This window comes from Pygocentrus nattereri, chromosome 13 (genome assembly GCF_015220715.1).
Source record: "Pygocentrus nattereri isolate fPygNat1 chromosome 13, fPygNat1.pri, whole genome shotgun sequence".
Lineage (NCBI taxonomy): Eukaryota > Metazoa > Chordata > Actinopteri > Characiformes > Serrasalmidae > Pygocentrus > Pygocentrus nattereri.
This window is the reverse complement of record NC_051223.1, coordinates 5,654,672-5,670,613: the sequence shown is the minus strand read 5'-3', so window position 1 is coordinate 5,670,613 and position 15,942 is coordinate 5,654,672. Positions and strand designations below refer to the sequence as shown.

General features: G+C 41.3%; 1 protein-coding gene across 2 annotated transcripts in view; it reads right to left on the bottom strand.

Annotated features, from left to right (window-relative positions):
• plekhm1 (pleckstrin homology domain containing, family M (with RUN domain) member 1) overlaps window positions 1–14,966 on the bottom strand; it is a 28,773-nt gene extending 13,807 nt beyond the window's left edge. The window contains exons 1-4 of one of the 2 annotated variants that reach the window (XM_037544397.1): window positions 14,812–14,966; window positions 12,885–12,975; window positions 5,015–5,256; window positions 1,633–2,280 (exon numbers count right to left, since the gene is read on the bottom strand). In XM_037544397.1, the coding sequence (XP_037400294.1) occupies window positions 1,633–2,280; window positions 5,015–5,256; window positions 12,885–12,938 (944 nt within the window). In that variant the 5' untranslated portion in view covers window positions 12,939–12,975; window positions 14,812–14,966. Of the gene's footprint in view, window positions 1–1,632; window positions 2,281–5,014; window positions 5,257–12,884; window positions 12,976–14,238; window positions 14,357–14,811 lie in introns of those variants that run through there. The other variant, XM_037544398.1, reaches the window with a different exon arrangement.
• Between the last annotated feature and the right edge of the window lie 976 nt (window positions 14,967–15,942).

Below are 15,942 nucleotides of genomic sequence, written 5' to 3'. Positions count from 1 at the left end.
CAATAAACGCATGGCATTGGCTTGTGTGTAGTGATATAATCGTAATGCTATGTAACAACACCAAAAACGCCAGATTGATGAAACTACTCCTCTAAGGCTTTCAAACCACAAAAAAGTGCAGAGTGCTAGTCTGCGTATTACAGCCCGCAATTCCTTTCCTCCCCCCCACTGTCACCCCAAGCACATTCCAGCACTTAATTTTAGTATGACATCCCTCTCTTCCTCACTCGCACCTTGGCCATCAGTCTCAGATGCTCTGCCCACAGAGGTACACAGACCGTCTGATGTTTGCTATGTGGCCAAAAATATGTGGACCATCTTCGTAATAATTGAGATCAGGTGTTTCAGCCAGGGCTAGTGCTAACAGGTGTATGAAACAAGCGTATAGCCAGGCACTCTCTAGATAAACACTGGCAGTATGGGTCACACTGAAGAGCTTAGTGACTTTCAACGTGGCACTGCCCATCCTAACAGTGCTAAAATCAATGGCTGCTGCTATAATAATAAAGACGACTCCTCTGAAGGGCTGGATATCATTCAAGACTTTTCAAAACTGATACCTTGACTGTGATAGTGACTCCTGAATTATACCTTGTCCAGTCTAGACAGAGAAAAACTGAATTAACAGTCACATATTGCAGCAGCAGAGTAATTAAATGAACATGACGCAGTAACATTGACAAGTTTATGCAATGTCATTTAGACAGCCAATCAGCAGTCTAGGTTTCAGGACAAGTATGCATCCATCCTGGGAATAATAGTCATCCATCCATCAATCTGTCCATCCATCCAACTATCTATCCACTCATCCTACTATCCAACTACTCATCCATCCATCCAACTATCTATCTGTCTGTTTATCCATCCATTCAGCCATCTATCCATCCATCTTAATGGCTCATTTAAGCTTAAGAATTTTTCAATAGTCTGCAGTATTGAAGTAATTCGGTCAGTGCCATAAACTCTCCAGCCTTACTGTTCAAATGTTCAGAATCACTTACCATATTAGACTTTTTGTTACTCTGTATGCAACTGAACTGATACAATGTGGATGTAAAAATGACACTCAATTGTTTAGATGGTTTCAATATTTTAGGAATTCTGTGAACGGAGACATTTTTAAATTAATATTTTAGTGTAACGGTCTATTTATATTAATTTATGTCATGTTCTCTGCCTTAGAATTCTTCAAATGGGATTTATTCTAGAAATCAACTGTATTATAACCTAATTCACAAGGTCATTTAGATTTACTTCTTTATAAAGTTCCACAAATGATCTGAAACCTGTGACCAAGATAGACCAGAATAATTTTATACACTTTTTTTTGCAACCAAACTGGGGTATATTAAATATTTATCCTTTTGTTTAATGTGTTGATGTTTAATGTGTTAAAGTTATTTGATTGTAAAGCGTCCTTGAGCATGGGAAAGGCACTATTAGAAATAAAAGTAATGATGATGGTATATCAACAAATGTGAGGATCTCTTGTTCTTGCTCACAGTAACAACTACTCATAGTTGACTGTTTTGCAAAATCCATTGTTCTGTTCAAGTTCTTGATGTGCTGAGCGACAAACCCCCTCAACCTGTCTGTGGACAAATGAAACTAATTAGTGATCTGGCTACTCACTCTCTGAGTGTCGCCTTGTTATTGTCATCATGAGCGAACTCTGTATGGCAGTTCCAGTTCTCTCTCTCCAGGCCACGGTGGTCTTGCATCTGCAGTGGAGCGTCAGAGCCGAGGCTGGAGGACAACTGCGATGACCCTGCCGTGTCCAGGCTCAAATCAGAGTCTGTGGGTGGAGTGTGGACCTCACAGGTCCCATTGGCACTCCTGCCCGGCCCCCTGTGGAGCACCTCAAGGCCCCCATCTGAGCCTGTGGACCCACCAGAAGACCCGCCGGATGACTGCGACACTCTGTCCCAGGACTCCTTGCGCCTAGAGGGCAGCTGAAGGTCATCAGCAGGTGTTGGTGGGCACAGGCCAGCGAGAACCAGCGGAGTGGTGGTCCATTCGTTCAGCACAGCTGATTTATATGAGAGCGTGAAGGCCAGAGAGGCGAGGCCCTGCAGCAGGCTGAGCAGAACCTCGCGGTCCTCAGGGTCCAGGAGCAGCGCACCAGGCTGGTAATACACGCTCAGTTTGGTGCCCTCGCGCAGGAGTGACGTCAGGTAGCATTCCATGAGCCCGTCGTTCAGTGCCAGACGGACCCAGGCCCGACATCGACCCACATCGGAATTGATGAAACTCAAACCCTCCAACTCCAGAACCACATCTCTGAGGAAACAGAACCAAACATTAATGCACAGTATCTACTAGCATTACAGGATGTGTGAAAAATATCAAAGCTTTTTCATATACTCAATACTACAACAAACAATTCAATAATCAAGCGCTCAGTGAGGGCCACCATTACTTCTAGCAGTTTACAGGATGATGCATTTATCTTCTAATGTTTTTTCTTACAGTACAAACTGAGACAGACATATGAGGAGGTACTTGAATTTCTCACCACATGGGGTTTTTTGTGTATTTTTAATGAAGTCTTTTTAAAGGATTGTTTAAAAATTCGGACTACTCGGTTAATTGCTTAAAATAATTTGTATTCAAATGGCAGGATTCCTTAGAACTAGTGTAAATGGGCAGGGCTAAACTGTTGCTGGTTGAATGGGCATTTATTTGTAAATGTGCCTTTTTTTCTTGCTTAGTTGCTATATATGGACTGAATGGGTTGGGATGTGAATGATACATTTATACACTTTCGCATACATCCATCCATCCATCCATTTTCTAAGCCGCTTCTCCGTCAGGGTCGCGGGGGGATGCTGGAGCCTATCCCAGCAGTCTTTGGGCAGAAGGCAGGATACACCCTGGATGGGTCGCCAGTCCATCGCAGGGCAGACAGACAGACACAGACAGTCACTCACACACTCACACCTAGGGGTAATTTAGCATGTCCAATCGGCCTGACTGCATGTCTTTGGACTGTGGGAGGAAACCGGAGAACCCGGAGGAAACCCACGCAGACACGGGGAGAACATGCAAATTCCACACAGAGAGGACCCTGGCCGCCTGGCCGGGGAATCGAACCCAGGCCCTCCTCGCTGTGAGGCGACAGCGCTAACCACTTTCGCATACATTATAAAAAAATTGTTTTTCCACTATACAGGTCCTTTATTATCCAATATATTATTGAAGATAGACTATTTTTTTGGCTTGAATTACAGCTTTAGGACTACTTTAACAAAATATTATGAAAATATTGGTTGCCAAAGTTAAGGTAATTATCATCATAACGATTTTTCATATAGGCTGCATAACGCAAACCCAAATGTTTTCTGTGCTGAAACGTATTCCTCAAAGGACAGGGGTTTACAAGCTCTGCTGCTGCGGTGTTAGAGTTCAGCAGAATTTTGCGATTTCCTTGTTCTAACACATTTCACCTCAGCAGACAGTTACCAGGTAAAGAACTAGGTTTGTTTGATGAAATGATTCACCATTCTAAAGAAATCTCACTGTCAAGGTTGGAACCGAGGGTCATAATGTCGAACAGACAATATGAGCCAAAAATGAGTGAACGTTTTGCAGTTTTTACACGTCTTTTATTCGTGGTCACTTTACTTCTTTACTTAATTCGTTCCCACAATTAATAATTTGATCTCTCGTTTACTTTTAATTGTGCACACGTTTTCTTTACTTCATGGGTGTTTTTTTAAATTCACGATTTCTTAATTCATTCTCTCATTTTGTGAAATCATGCTCATGAATTCTTTCTATTTGAATGCATGGTTTGGTCCTAATTTGGGGGCGTTACGAAGACACTGTAGATCCTCTTCACAGCAAACGGCCCTCAGTGCAGCTACAGTACGGTGGTGAAATGAAGGACGATAAACTATGACAATCTTCACTGAACTGCACTTTCTAATGATTACATTTAATGGAGATATAGATGCAGCGTGGATGCTTCACCCTGTTTCAAGCTGTGGTGTTAAGAGACCATCACACAATTACAGTAAGAAATGATCAGTGTCAACATTTAAACAAACTCAAATTAAACACAAACATTCATGTGGGATGAGGTCAAATAGTGAGAGAGTCTAACAGATCTATAGTTTAAATGTAGATACATTAATGTGAGGCTGTTGAAACACGGATCATTTCTCAGCCTCTATGGTCTCCAACACTGCAGCTTGACACAGGAACAGAAACAGGACCAAGCGGTCGCGCTGTGTCTATATCACTGTTAAATATAATCATTAGCAAGCGTAGTTTTGTGAAGATTGTGGTCATAGTTTAGTAGTTGTGGTCATAGTTCCTTCATTTCACCACCAAACTGCAGCTGCACTGATGAATCTATGGACTGTTTGCTGTGAAGAGGAGCTGCAGTGTCTTCAAGGATGGGTTTAAAAAATAAAGGCCAAAACTTTCTCAAAACTATCATAAAACAATGTACCAGGCAGCATATTTGTAACCATTTTATGTAAAAACTTTGAGACACTGAACACTCAGTGACTCCAAGTTATTCTCTTGAATGGATCATTTCACATGTAAACACTCTCCTTACACTTTAACAACTGAATCATAAAGACATCTGGAAACTATAACAACTGTAACACAAACTGGTTGAATTGAGGATTCCAAGAGACACAACACAACATAAAGGATCTGTGAAAAGCCGTTAAGGGCCAGAGGTGTCACACAGGCCGAAATATGCAAAGCAGTGTCACTTGACCAGTGCAGTTAAACTTTGGAGCCAATTACTATACCACATGACTCAACTAATCCTAAGGCTGGTCACAATCTTTCCTTTCCATGTCTTTTTCCTGTCACCAAATGACTAAATGTTACTAAACCGAACAGACATCAAGCCCTCGTGATGTCAGGGCCATTTCACTGCTATGCTGTCTGAACCCAAAGGCCTATAAAGTTCAAAATAATTATCTTGACAAAATCCAGAGGATAAGCCAATTCAGTAGTGCTAAGTGGGTTAATGAGGAGTGAATGGACCTGCCTGTGAGTGACGCTCTTCAGCAGGCTCCAGAACACAGGCTGCGGCAGAGCGGCCCTTTTGCGCCCGCGTGCCCCAGCACCATCCGTGCGGATGTGTTTGCTCCGCAGCCCGTGGATGAAGGCGGCCTCCAGAGCGCAACACAGCTGGTTGGCCTCCGAGTCGTCGCTGGTCACCGGAGAGTCTATGGTCACATAGCGCTTCTGTAGGGCCTTCAGCGTCTGCGCTATCTTCTCCTTAATCCACTATGGAAGAGACCGGACAAGTGTTAGAGATCATATGTAGGATGCATTGACTAAAGGTGTTTTATCAAACGTGATATCAGATTTTTCAGTAGTTAGTGCGTCCACTCTACCGATACTCCAGCTTCTATTCCTTTCAGTTTTTTAAACAAATCTGCAGGGAGACTTTTCCATACCTGCAAAGTTCCGTTTTAGAAATTGGTTTTATTTTTATGCTTCTCACCATCCAAGTAATCCCAAACACATTCAACAATGGTTGTGTTTACATGCAAATCTTTTTGAATACATTCCGATAACAGATTAAGAATGAGGTGTTTACATGATCACTACTTAACAAACTGATGGAAAATCCGTTTACATGCTCACTACAAGTAATCAGATTCAAAATTATGTGCATGTGAAGAGAATCACTTAGTGTGGATGTTACCATAATAACCAGTATCACATATTGCATAAAATCACATGCGAGTCCAGTCAGAGTGAGATGAGCAGCAGTGAGCAGTGCTTGTGGTTTTAATGGCTTTTAAATGATGTCAGACTCAGGAAAATGTTATTAAAAAAGGCCAAGAGAAGACATTGTGTTCTGAGACACATAAGCTGGACGTCCGTCCCATCGGCGCCTTTTAAAGATCAGAGCATAAACTTTGTCTCCTCTGCAGTCCAGTTTTTGCTCCACCGTGTTGAACAGTATAAACTTTCCCTATGATGTGATGCACATGCAGAATGGACTTAAACCGATAGGGAATGTAATCAGATACAGGCGTTAACACTGATATTCTTCTATTTAACAGATTATTTACAGGATTACCCACCTCATTCAATTGGATAGAAGTTGTATTCTGAATGGCCTCAATCAGACTGGTCTATTCTGTATACACAAACGTATTATATTCTGACTGTGCTATTAGCCAAATTATTACCAGCTAATGTTTGACAGTTTTGGTGGTCTTGTAAGTTTTTTTTTTTAACTCCAGTTTTGAAAACTCTTGTTTTTTCCCCTCGACTTTCTCCCTCCTTTGCAGGTATATTATCTTATAGTTAATCTTATATATCTTAAATATCTACTGAAATATGAACTTGAACTTAATTGTGGGAAAACTAATAAATGAAGGGTGGTGTCTGATTCACACCTGTTCTGGCTACTCAACATTCTTCATCACAAAAAGCTGCCTGATACTGGCAACCTGTTGTTTTACCAATACTGGTGAAAATACAGCAGATTTCGAGCAAGTTCGAGTTGAATTTTCAGTTGGCCAATGCTTCAAACTCTGAGGCATGGTGATAGAAGACAGAAAGCGAAAGTAGGTTTCTTTGGATCCTTGACCAAATCAAGCCTCCCACTCGAAGCCCAGATAGCCAAACTGAAGCTGTTATTTTGGACGCATTTCGTGACGAAACCAAAAAATGTAACTATGACTGGTACAGCAGAAGGTAAAAGAGGAAAAGGACTGTAGTTTTGCTCAGTTATCAGCTGAATTCAACCTGCCCCCTTCCCACTTGTTTAGATACTTGCAAATTAGACACTGTGTCTCTTCTCTTTTTTTGGATTACATCCACCTACCTGTTGGATATCCTTTGGACGACTTTCTGTCTTTAGATCCCTTTCAAAAATGTTGTATATCCAACATCTATTCGAAGTTTGTTCATCTGGACCCATGTTCCATGAATAAAATTAAGATCTTGGGAAAACGACCTGGGCATAGCCCTAACAGACCAATGGTGGGATAAGGCTATCGCCAAGGTGCGGGCAAGTGTACCTTGTGCAAGATTACAATTGATTCAATTTCAAGTATTGCACAGAGTTCACCGATCTAAATCTCATTATTTATCTCTTTAATCTCTTATTTATTTATTTTTCCCCTCCTCTCTATCCCAATTCTCTAATCATATATTCTCATATTCATTTATTGGGTTAATTGGGCTGTTTGTTTAGTAATGTAAAATTTTCTTTGGGGACTGGGGTTATTAGATGGGTGCTACTAGGGGTAAGGGTAAGGTGAAAGGGTAAACTTAATGGAGGGAGTGTAGAGAGGGAGTGGAAGGGTGTATGGGAGGGTGGGGGGGGAGAAAAAGGGGAAAAAAAGAGGAGGACTTGGGAAAACATTATAATCCAAATTGGTCCTTTTATTCAAATCATTTATTTTTTCGTCATATTTGTGACCAAACACCAGATACTGTTTAGGCCTTTTTTTCCTTCACTGGATTTGTCCTGTTTCTTTGTTTTCCTGATGTCTTGACTCATTCCCTCAATAAAAAACAAAATTAGAAAAAAAAGAGGAAAAGAACAAGCACCAAGATGCATGAAGACAATCCAAGATATCACAAACCAGTTATTGTTGGAGAAAGCCATCCATATGCGCCCCAAAAATTGGAACCATCTTGACGACATTTAATAATAACAAAGATAATAAGGACTGATTTCCAGGACTGGTATACCATAACAGCTATGTTTTGCTTGTGCTAAAGGTCATAAATCTCTAGTTTGTATCATATTAATGCACATTTAAGATTTACTCAGTATCGTTTCTGTGACATCTCAAGGCTGACAACCTTATTCAAGTATAAGGGAACCAAAACATGCAAGTCAGGTCACTGAAACAAGCAGAGCACAGACATTAAAAGCGGCATGACTGCCAGCTTTTAACAGTTCCTCTGACAGGATAAGTGCTCATCTGGTTTTAGCCCTCTTTGTTCCCTTAGAGGAGAAGTGTAGGAAGCTAACAGACGAGTCAAAGCGTCTGTTTCAGCCACGCGGATGTGAGCCATACCTACAGGCTGACGCGTCACCTGATGTCAGCTGACTACCTACGCATGGGAACATGACCTGAGAGTTAAGATCATTACAGCCACCTGCTTTACCAAAGAAGGACACTTAAAGGGCCCATACTGTGGAAAAACAGAACTTCTCTCTTTCCTTATAATAAGAGTTTGACAGAGTGTGTGTGTGTGTGTGTGTGTGTGTGTGTGTGTGTGTGTGTGTGTGTGTACACATATACATACACACACACACACACACACACACGTATATAAAAATATGCAAGCTTCTCAAAGTATTCCATTCACACCATATATGAAAACTAAACTGGAAAAAACAGTCGGGGTTGAATTCACTCTTCCCATGATGTTTTAAAAACACACATTTACACAGAGTCACATGCAAAAGTTTCAACACCCCTGGTCAAATGTTTTGCTGATGCATTTACTATAGTGTAAAGAAAACAAACCACAGCATCTAAGATAACTCTTGTACAGACCACCATGTTTTCCAGCATTTAAATTCAGCAAATAACGTAATTGTGCATTAAAATGTGCAGAAACGGGTTCTCTGTAAAGTACGTGAAAAATCAACAAAACATCACTTGACCAAGGGTGCCCAAACTTTTGCATATGACAGTAGAGCCAGTCAGTCTAGCTCTGCCTGCTGCCAAAGTTACAAGATGTGTTTCTGAACTGCTTTTTGAACGAGGCACAACGTAAGGCAGTCAATTAGAACAGCGCTCATTTACATACATCAGTCATAGTAACAAAAACAGCCCGTTTTATTCTACATTTGGTAGATAAAACCATACAAATCTTTATAAATCCATGTATAAAAAGTAAGAAAACAATATAGGATATGCACCCTTTAAAGTAAATACAGCAAAAAATAATAATGAATTTAAAACCTTCTCTCTTTTTTTTTTAGCCAGCACATTTTGTTTTTGTTTTGCTAACTGGTGGCCATAAGCTTTCATTACTTGTTTGCTTCGTTAGCCTCATAACTTCAGTGCAAAACTAAGTCTATGCTCACATTACAAGCCTCGTCGCTCAGTCCCAATTCTACGCTCAGATGCAATCTTTCTAACTTTATCTTTTAATCTTTCTGACATTAATGTGAACAAACCTGTGAAACCTTGAAATGACCCGCATTTCCACATCCCAATCAATAAGATCAAGTGAGTGAACCACAAGAATCATGAACAAACTAACCAGCAAAATAAGCCTTCTTTGCAAAGATGAGCTGCATGTTGTCATTAAGGCCATGTTCACATTACCAGGTTGAAGTGACACAAATCTGACTTTCTGCCCTAAACCGGCCCAGATCTGATGTTTTCAGGGCTGATCTGATCCTTCCAAATTCGACCTGAGCCAATTTCACATGTGGTCCTAGATCAGATACGTCTCCGATTCATGGCCATGTGACCTTAATGTAACGCTCAGATCGGAAGTCATGTGCTTTACTCGCACTGCGTGTGCCCCATCATTCAGCATTACCATGGCAGCAGTGTCAAACCGAGGCTAAAGCCTGTAAACGGTGGAAAAGCAAAACATCTCAGCCTTTTCTCCTGAAGCTGAGAGCTGATCAGAGTTAATGATCTTCTCAGCGAAGCTCGTTCTGCTCGTTAGTTTGTGTTGATGATGCAGGGATTCATTCACGTGACGTTACTGAGTAGGATGAGCTCATGAGGGTCATTTCAGGATGCTGGTTTGTTCAAATTAATAACAGATTTGAATCACTTACCTAAATGAGTGTGAACCACCGATTTGAGCAATAAGGCTTGTAATGTGAACACAGCCTATGGTGGCATGGCCACAAATGAGATATGTATCTGAAGGAGGACTACATACGAAAGTGGCTCAGATTTGATTTAGAAAGACCAGATGTACGTGTCCTCACTGCTCTGAAAACATGCGTCACAATACGACAAAAAATCTGATGTGACACTACAGCCTGGTAATGTGAACGGAGCCCAATGAAGGACCTACTGCTTCAATGTTAAAGACACTGAACAGTTGAAAAAGACTAGTACAAGTAAACTCCAGTACAAGTCTAAAGGCCGTCACACACAAAAAAGGGCACAAAGGCCTAATATATATCAATCCGATGAAAACAGGTCACTTGCTCTTCATGAAATGAGCAAATTGTGATACTATGCAGGATGCTTTCCACCGTGGAAAAGCAAACAGACACTGGAGAGTTCCTTCAGCTCATGCAGGACCCTCAACTTTGTGAGTACTTTCACTTACAGCTGGGATCTCAGCAGAGTCTGATCAGACTTTGGCGATGTAGCGCAACACAAAGTGCAAATAATATCCGATCAACCGCTCCCAGCGAACAAGTGGAGTCACTGAGCTACTGTCTATTTTGGGAAAGGGAAAGTAGAATGAAGAGCTTCATCACTTCATTAAGAAGGTGAAACTCTTGCTATACAAGCCATGACTCTGATGTTCGCAGCTCCGTTATAGCTGCTTTTGGCATTTCTACTCCTTCTGATGTTTGTGGAAAAGCTCTATTCGCTGGGACACAGATGCTCCATCATTCTGGTTGTCATGTCAACTGCAGAAGTGACTGATTGGTCAGGCAGTTTTTGTTGGCGGTAAAAGTTTGCAAAAATTGAACAGAGGTTGAATAAAATAATGCAGCATTTTCGTGTTCAATAGGACAGAAATTGTATTCAGAATGGCCTCAATCGGACTAGTCTATTCTGACTGAGGTGCATACATTGATGTATTCTATTCCAATTGAGCCACTGGGTCATAAACGGATCATATCTGAGATGCCAGCTTGGGATCTTCACGCAGTCTGACGACCACCCCTGCTTTCCAATATATCACACTGATACAGACTAATATATGTAGAGCACAAACTTTTATATGAGAATATTCAGAAAGTGCTAAATGTATCCAAATACAATGAAAACAGATGAAAAACAAAAGTGAACAGAAATCAAAAAGAATTCTGGGTAGCCCCACCCTCAGAGCAGGAATATTTGAATTATTTAAAAATGTTTAAAAGTTACTGCTTGTTATTAGAGGGAACTGACAAACGGAAAAGTGCTGCACAATTAAAATGTAAAACAGAAGAATTACACCAGCCAGTACCACAGTTGTTCGCCACAACATTTTCATATGGGCAGGGCCTTAGTTAAAGGGGCACAATGCATAATTCAGTGCGTTGAAGAAAGAAAAAAAAAAAAAAAAAAACCACAAACAAACAAACAAAAACCAACCTTGTTGCATTTGCATAATTCAAATGTGCACTTTGGTTCCACATGTATATATTACTGCTTAGCAAGTTAATCAAGTACTTACACATAGTTACTTGTAAGTTAATGCATAGTTAATGTAACATTTTACTCATTGTGAGCCTGAATCACATAAATTTAAAGCAACTTTTAAGCAGCTTTTTTTCAGTGTGGTTTAGATTCAGTCATTCAGAGGGGTTTGGTGTGAAATGCTTCACCAGAGAGTCTCAGATTTCTTTACAGTGGTGGTGAATGGAACCAGGAGTCACCATGTCTATAACACAAAGTCATTTTGTTTACTATCCAAAATAACCAGTGAAACAACACATGTCTTCTGAGTTTTACATGCAATGTTGATGATGGCAAACCAGTGGAAAAACGGTAGAAAACTCCACCAAGAATGGGGTTTAAAACGTTGTGGCCTTCAACTTTTATCTCAGAACTACTGCACAACAATGCCTGAGTATTCATACCCATTTCAAGGAATGTTTTTTTCGGAGGAAGATTTTAGAGGTGGATATCTGGTTCCCATCACCACCACTGTGCCTCTAAGTTTCTTTAAAACAGCGTTTCACACCAAACCACTCTGAATGACTTTATTTACATTTTAACCTTCCAATTATGTAAAAACTTTGGTGGTTGGTTAGTGTAGTGGGTAACACCTCTGCCTTCTATGCTGTAGATTGGGGTTCAATCCCCTGCCTGGGTAAACACCCTACACTATGCCAATAAGAGTCCTTGGGCAAGACTCCTAACACCACCTTGGCCTCCCTGTGTAAAACAATCAAATTGAAAGTCGCTCTGGATAAGAGCGTCGGTCAAATGCCATAAATATAAATATAAATTTCAATTTCCTTTCAAAACCAGAAAAGTTTTGCCCTGATTTATGAGATTGGATCCTGATATTTTGACAAACAGGGCAATCATAGTGCCACATTTAAAAACGGCCATTAAAAACTCTGTGCACAGTGACTTGGGTTCAGCATTTTACATAACGCACTGCACTAAATCCATTTAAACATGATTCATTCGGTCTGTAAGCAGTTGGTCACTGCTGAAGTACAGACAATACCCACAAAGTGCTTATAGAAGCGTATGATTTTACATAAATTACGATAAAATATCACCTGTGCAACCCTATAACAGGTCTGTATCACAACAGTATGACTGAATGATTAGGGGAAAACATCTAATTGTGATTTTTCTGACCAATATTGCGATTAAAATGCGATTATTTTCAAATCAAGCTCAAGGCCTTTATTCACATTATTTTTTCAGACTTGAAGTTTGAATACTAGTAAAGTTAATATGTTCAATTTCCTCAAGTAAAACTTAAGGCAATGTTGAATAACATCAAATATAATAATAATAATAATAATAATAATAATAATAATAATAATAGCAGCTCCTGTGATTTGAAATTTGCAGTCATTCAAGTTTTTATATAAAAATGATTCCCTACAAAACAGCATGAAATTTGATACCCAGCCCTAATCATAAACACTACAGGCAACCTGTGGTAAAACAAACAAACAAACAAACAAAAACAAACAAACAAAAAAACTACTTAATGAAACAATCCCAACCCCAGCAGTGCTCCATCAGAAGGGCCATCAGGTGACTAACCTGTTTGACATTTTTTGCTTCTGGGCCAGGGTCAGCGGTCTGTGTGGCGAGCATGGCTCTTCTCAGGTTCACCTTACTGCCACTGCACACCCTGAAAGAGAAGGAAAAATGACGTCAAAATCTTCTACAAGCAACTTTGCACTGCCACAGCCCACACGGGTAAAGCTTAGTAAAGCTGAACTTTGCAAAACTTAGGAATTTCTGAAAAAGGGATACTGTCCCTCCTCAGAAGTAGAGACAGTAGTGAATGACCTAAGCAAAACCTCAATAAATCGCAAGCCCAAATGTCGACATGCTGAACATCACAACAGGACATAACACAGGACTTTACTGACACAAGAGGCTCCTCCTCAGACGAACGGCCACAGCGACACTTCCTTAAATATGACCAGTTTGGTCATGAGGACATAAAAGAGAGGAACGCTGGTTAGGTAACTGAGCAGAGAGAAGGTGAAACCAGATCTTGTTTTGAAACAGCGGCTGACCGACACTGTGATCAACTTATAACGGCCTTCTTCCCTCAAACATTTCCATTAGACACCTTTACCCAAATTACCCTATTAACAGTAGACTTGGTACTGTACCTATAATCCATATTTATCATGACACTTAAGGCAACTTTAAAAGAACATTCCACCACTGTTTCAAAATTTCAGTGCAATGTAAATGGTTAAGATTGAGCGATTTGGGGTCAAATGCTCCGTTCTGCAGTCAGAGCCGTTCACAGTAGTGGTGATGATAGGAACCAGACGCCCACCTCTAAAAACTCCCTCTCAGAAAGTAAACACAAGGGTGTAAACACACACATGGCGACCCCTGGATCCATCCACCACCACTGTAAAGAAACCTGAAACTCTTCCTCTTTTAACCTTGCAGTCATTTAATCATGGAGAAATTTTAAAAATGGTGCAAGTGCCCTTTAAATGTTTCCCAGGTGCTGTTGCTCTGTTAAAAAGTCTTATTTTATCTTATTAACGGACTGTTTTGCTCCACTGTCTGTTAAAATGACACTAAAACAGACCTTATACCGTAGTATAAAGGTTAATCTGACAATAAGCACATTTCCAAAAAGGAAACTTGCAGTTTATTACACTTTTATCTCAAAAGCAAAGCAGCCAGTGACGTACCTTGAAGGTAACTAAGCTAGCTTAGTTAACTACGCTGTGCTTTAAATTTCTGCATTTTAGACCCGAAGTTTAAGTCTCAGCGCCTCTGTTTGTCACAGTAACCTAGAATTTACAGCTTCAAATGTGTCCCTCAAGTGTTTAACTAATTTGTGCTTGTGCAAGCAGCTCCCGGACGCCATAATAACGACCACAAAACAGAAAGTTTAAGTTAGCTTAGCACCGCTAACCTGTCCGAACTGAAGAGCCGTCTGAGAGCACGAATATCTCACAAAATGACGGTTTTCCAGCTCTGTCAGTCAGTCTAACGCGTTAGAATTCGTCTAGATACCTGATACAAACACGTATTCTGACCAATTTGTGCACAACGGGTCTTTTTTGTCAATGTTTTGGTCCCCTCGGTAAAAAGCTGCGAACTAACACGAAGATGAAGTTAGCTTCTCGGTCGAATTTTCCGTTCCACCTTAAACAGAGCGGCAGCTACATTCTCCGCCTCAAGCGCCAGAACGTAACTGCTGCAGCATTTAAGGTGGAACGGAAAGTTCGAATAAGAAGCTGGAGAATAGCAGGAAAACTACAGTATTAGAAAGTACTACATGACATTATCATCTGACCAACTCAAAATAGTCGTTTAGTTACTCAAAAAAGAATCGAAATGTGTAGACAAACTAACCTAGTTTATGTGTTGGTAAGTTAGGTAACCTAGGTTAATGTTGCCGTGTCACCAGCTCAGCTCCGCTAACAGCTCTAGCGTTCACCGAGAGAGGAGATGCTCCACAAAACAAACCAGCAGAGCTACTTACCATTGTGTGGTTAACAGACCGAGTGTAGTTTATTTAGAAGGATGGAAAAAGAGATTTGTGAGGGAACGCAGCCGCCTTCAGCCTCCTTAAGCGGGCTTAAGAGCGAACGGAGGAAGCAGAACTCAGAGGTATTACGGGATCGGCCTGTTTCTGGCCAAACACGCTGAACTGAGTGGGTGGCTTCTAACCAGACGGCTCGCTTGTCATGGCTCGCTTGTCGTGGCAAAGCGGCAGCCTGGTGTTATTCCAAAATAAAAGTTCTTATATTTTAAATCAGCAAAATACAAAGTGGCTCTTGTGGTCCCACTGTAGCACTCACCGCTATGAAAAGAGACACAGCTTTCTATCCATCCATCCACAACCGCTTATCCAGGTCTGGGTCGCGGGGGCAGCAGCCTAAGCAAAGAGGCCCAGGCCTCCCTCTCCCCCGCCACCTCCTCCAGCTCTTCCGGAGGGATACCGAGGCATTCCCAAGACAGTCAAGAGATATAATCCCTCCAACATGTCTTGGGTCTTCCGTGGGGTCTCCTTCCTGTCTGACATGTCTGGAACACCTCCCTAGGGAGGCGTCCAGAGGCCATCCTTGCCAGATGCCCGAACCACCTCAACTGGCTTCTTTCAACATGGAGGAGCAGCGGCTCTACTCCGAGCCTCTCCCGAATCGCCGATCTTCTCACCCTATCTCTAAGGGAGAGCCCGGCGACCCTGTTGAGAAAGCTCATTTCGGCCGCTTGTATCCGTGAGCCATGAACACAGCTTTCTAAAGTAAAGAAATTGACTTCTAATAATGGCATAGCTACTAGTTTAGCATACTATTTAGTGTGGTAGTATGTGGTGTTAGACGGAGCATGACTCCCAGTTGTTCCTGATCTGCGCACATATCCCTTGGGGAAAGCTTCACAATAAGTCCTGATCAGAATAACCCATAAATAAATGGTGAAGAACTAAAAAAGTGAAATGATGCCACAAACTGTAAGTAGTCCCAACTTGCTTTGGAGAGGAAACTCTCCCCTGAGGCACCCCGAGGCCAAGGATGCAGCTCTGAGACGGGGACAGTGGACATTCCGGGACAGTGGACATTCCGAAACCACTGCTGTGGAGAGACTGTGCTGGGGGGTTGTGGGAGTGGTG